The sequence below is a fragment of the Quercus suber genome, unplaced genomic scaffold (assembly GCF_002906115.3).
Source record: "Quercus suber isolate HL8 unplaced genomic scaffold, Cork oak 2.0 scaffold_325, whole genome shotgun sequence".
In the NCBI taxonomy this organism is placed as follows: Eukaryota; Viridiplantae; Streptophyta; class Magnoliopsida; order Fagales; family Fagaceae; genus Quercus; species Quercus suber.
The window spans coordinates 375,639-378,001 of record NW_027069778.1 but is presented as its reverse complement, the minus strand read 5'-3'; the positions used below and the strand labels follow the sequence as shown (position 1 = coordinate 378,001).

Sequence of the window (2,363 nt, the reverse complement as noted above, 5' to 3'; positions counted from 1 at the left end):
ATGAACGTAGGTCTGCATAATTTCAAACTAAGGAGAACAGGTATGGATTGAGACATTCTAAGGATAACATATATTTATTATAATGTGAGGATTTCCCATCATCAAGAAGAAAGATTCATAAGATAAAATCCTAGAAAAATAAAAATGCTAAAGAACGTTGGTTCCAAGTTTCATTTAGTTTTATACAGAAATAAGATATTATTTTATAGGTACAGTAGAGAAATATATTTCAACAATCACATAACAAAGATCGGCATAGTACATAGTACATCACAACGAGCCAAATGTTGTGTAATTTTCAGTGCTGCAGGAGGTTCTTCTAAGTTAACAGTTCGCCATCTAGATCTTTCTTCATATGCCTTGCTCATCCATAGGGTTGCAATCTTTCATTCTTGTTCTTTTTCCTTCTCAAGTATTTGGCATGCATTCTAGGCAAAGAATATTTTGAACTTTCCTTGTTTCTACACGTACTGTTTGTATTTTTCCTTGTTTTTTTACAGCTAGGATTTTTTTTTCTTTCTCTGTTTTGATTTTGGGGCTGGCTAGCTAGGATTGGCTGAACATACAATAAATTCCAAAATATAAGGGGAAAAAAAAGAACAAAAAAGAAAATACAAACCAAACCATACTTAACCATTTTATTTCTTGAAGGAAAACACTATACACAAGCTAGGTCACACAATATATATGCACAAACCTAAAACCACACACACACTTTCCAAGATTCAGTAAACAAGAGAAGACAAACAATACTCAAGATTATGGATAACAAGCACACTCAGTAGCAAGGAAATCCAACCCATTTCTAGATCCAAACCCTCGAAACTTAGATCTATATACAAAAATATCTAAAATTCGGACTTAAGGCTTTCCAGGAGTTTTTGGGTCGTGGCCTGGATTCGCTCCTGGGTCCTTGTAGTCTGCGGTTTCAAACTCCAATATTCTGCCCTCTACATCAAAAGGTTCCTCTCCATCCCTCAGATCCTGCAAATTATATATAGAACTTCATGATTACATGTCAATTATATGGGATTTTTAATTAGGTTATCGACTTCTAGATCGACTGATACTTTTTAGTGGTTCCACCAAACTCGTTTAGGGTTTGGATCTACCTCCTTACTTAACTATCAAATGAGAGAGACAAACCTGAGCCTGTAGATCTTGAACTGCATGTGCAGATGGATCTTCCTTGTTCGTCTTTATGCTTCCTATTAACAAGGAAAATTAAACAAATTGCTCAATGTTACAAATAAATGAAAAAGATTACATCATAGTTGAGATTAGAGACCCCAAAAAAGAGAGCCTTACGAGCAACAGTTGAGACAACGAAAGTGAAAGCCAAGAAGAGCACCAAAAACCTGAGAAATATTTTCTGCGCCATGTTATCAAACAAATTGAAATAGGAGAAGCAAACTTTGGTGATGGAACAGAGGGCATGTGGCATAGCATTTAAATAGATGAGCAGTGGAATTATTGGCTTGAACCCAGAAGGAATGGAAGTAGTAGTCAAGTGCAATGAGTCAACTTCCTGTTTTTACTTTATTGTACTCATTTGTGTGAGTTCCCACTTGCCTAACTTGATCATCTCTTTTGCTCATTTTCATATATCTAACGTAGTTTTTTTTTTTTTTTTTTTTTCAAAGATACCGTCTCGTACTTATTTGTATCTACATTAATGCATTCGTAGTTACATACAATAATAACACTAAATTACACAAGTTAAACTTTCACAGGGTGCATCAACTCTTTGGATATATACATATATATATATATATATATTTGGAAAATGCTAAAGGTGTTAAAAGTTTTATTACATAAAACTTACAAATTAATGTAATAATGAATATAATTGGTGAGTTTTAACAACTTCATTAATGAATGTTTGAATTTACTCATTGTGATTGATGACACATCAATTTGTAAGTCTATTGTAGTAAAATTCGTAGTATCCTTGCACAGCTTATTTATTTACTCTTCAGTAACTCATGCAATACACTAACAAGTTTAACATAATATAATTTGTTTTTGTTTTTGTTTTGTTTTTGTTTTTGTTTTTTTATTATTATTATTTTTTTATCTTTTACATTTTTTAAATATTGTAAAGTTGTGATTTTCAACTATATTGTGTTGGCTTTAATTCCATGTAAAATTTGATTGTAATTTCTTCGATCATTTTCCCTTTATGTATGTGAGATTAATTGTAAGGGATGAGTGTGAGAGATCCGTGAAGAATTAAGCTCAAAAGTTGAACAAGTGGATTTCGTGATTGGCTTGCGACTGTCTTGTGAGAAGCAACCCATGAAAAGAGCCACGTGTAGAGTACATGATTGGAAGATGAAGAGTCAAGTCAGACTGAAATTTTC

The 2,363-nt window shown here is 32.8% G+C and overlaps 1 protein-coding gene across 1 annotated transcript; it reads right to left on the bottom strand.

Annotated features, from left to right (window-relative positions):
- Nucleotides 1-612: 612 nt before the first annotated feature.
- Nucleotides 613-1,502, bottom strand: LOC111995175 (uncharacterized). Its single transcript, XM_024027083.2, has 3 exons — nucleotides 1,309-1,502; nucleotides 1,147-1,208; nucleotides 613-984 (listed from the first exon to the last, which is right to left on the bottom strand). The coding sequence occupies exons 1-3, from the start codon at nucleotides 1,442-1,444 to the stop codon at nucleotides 862-864; spliced, it is 321 nt and encodes a 106-aa protein (XP_023882851.1). The 5' UTR covers nucleotides 1,445-1,502; the 3' UTR covers nucleotides 613-861.
- Between the last annotated feature and the right edge of the window lie 861 nt (nucleotides 1,503-2,363).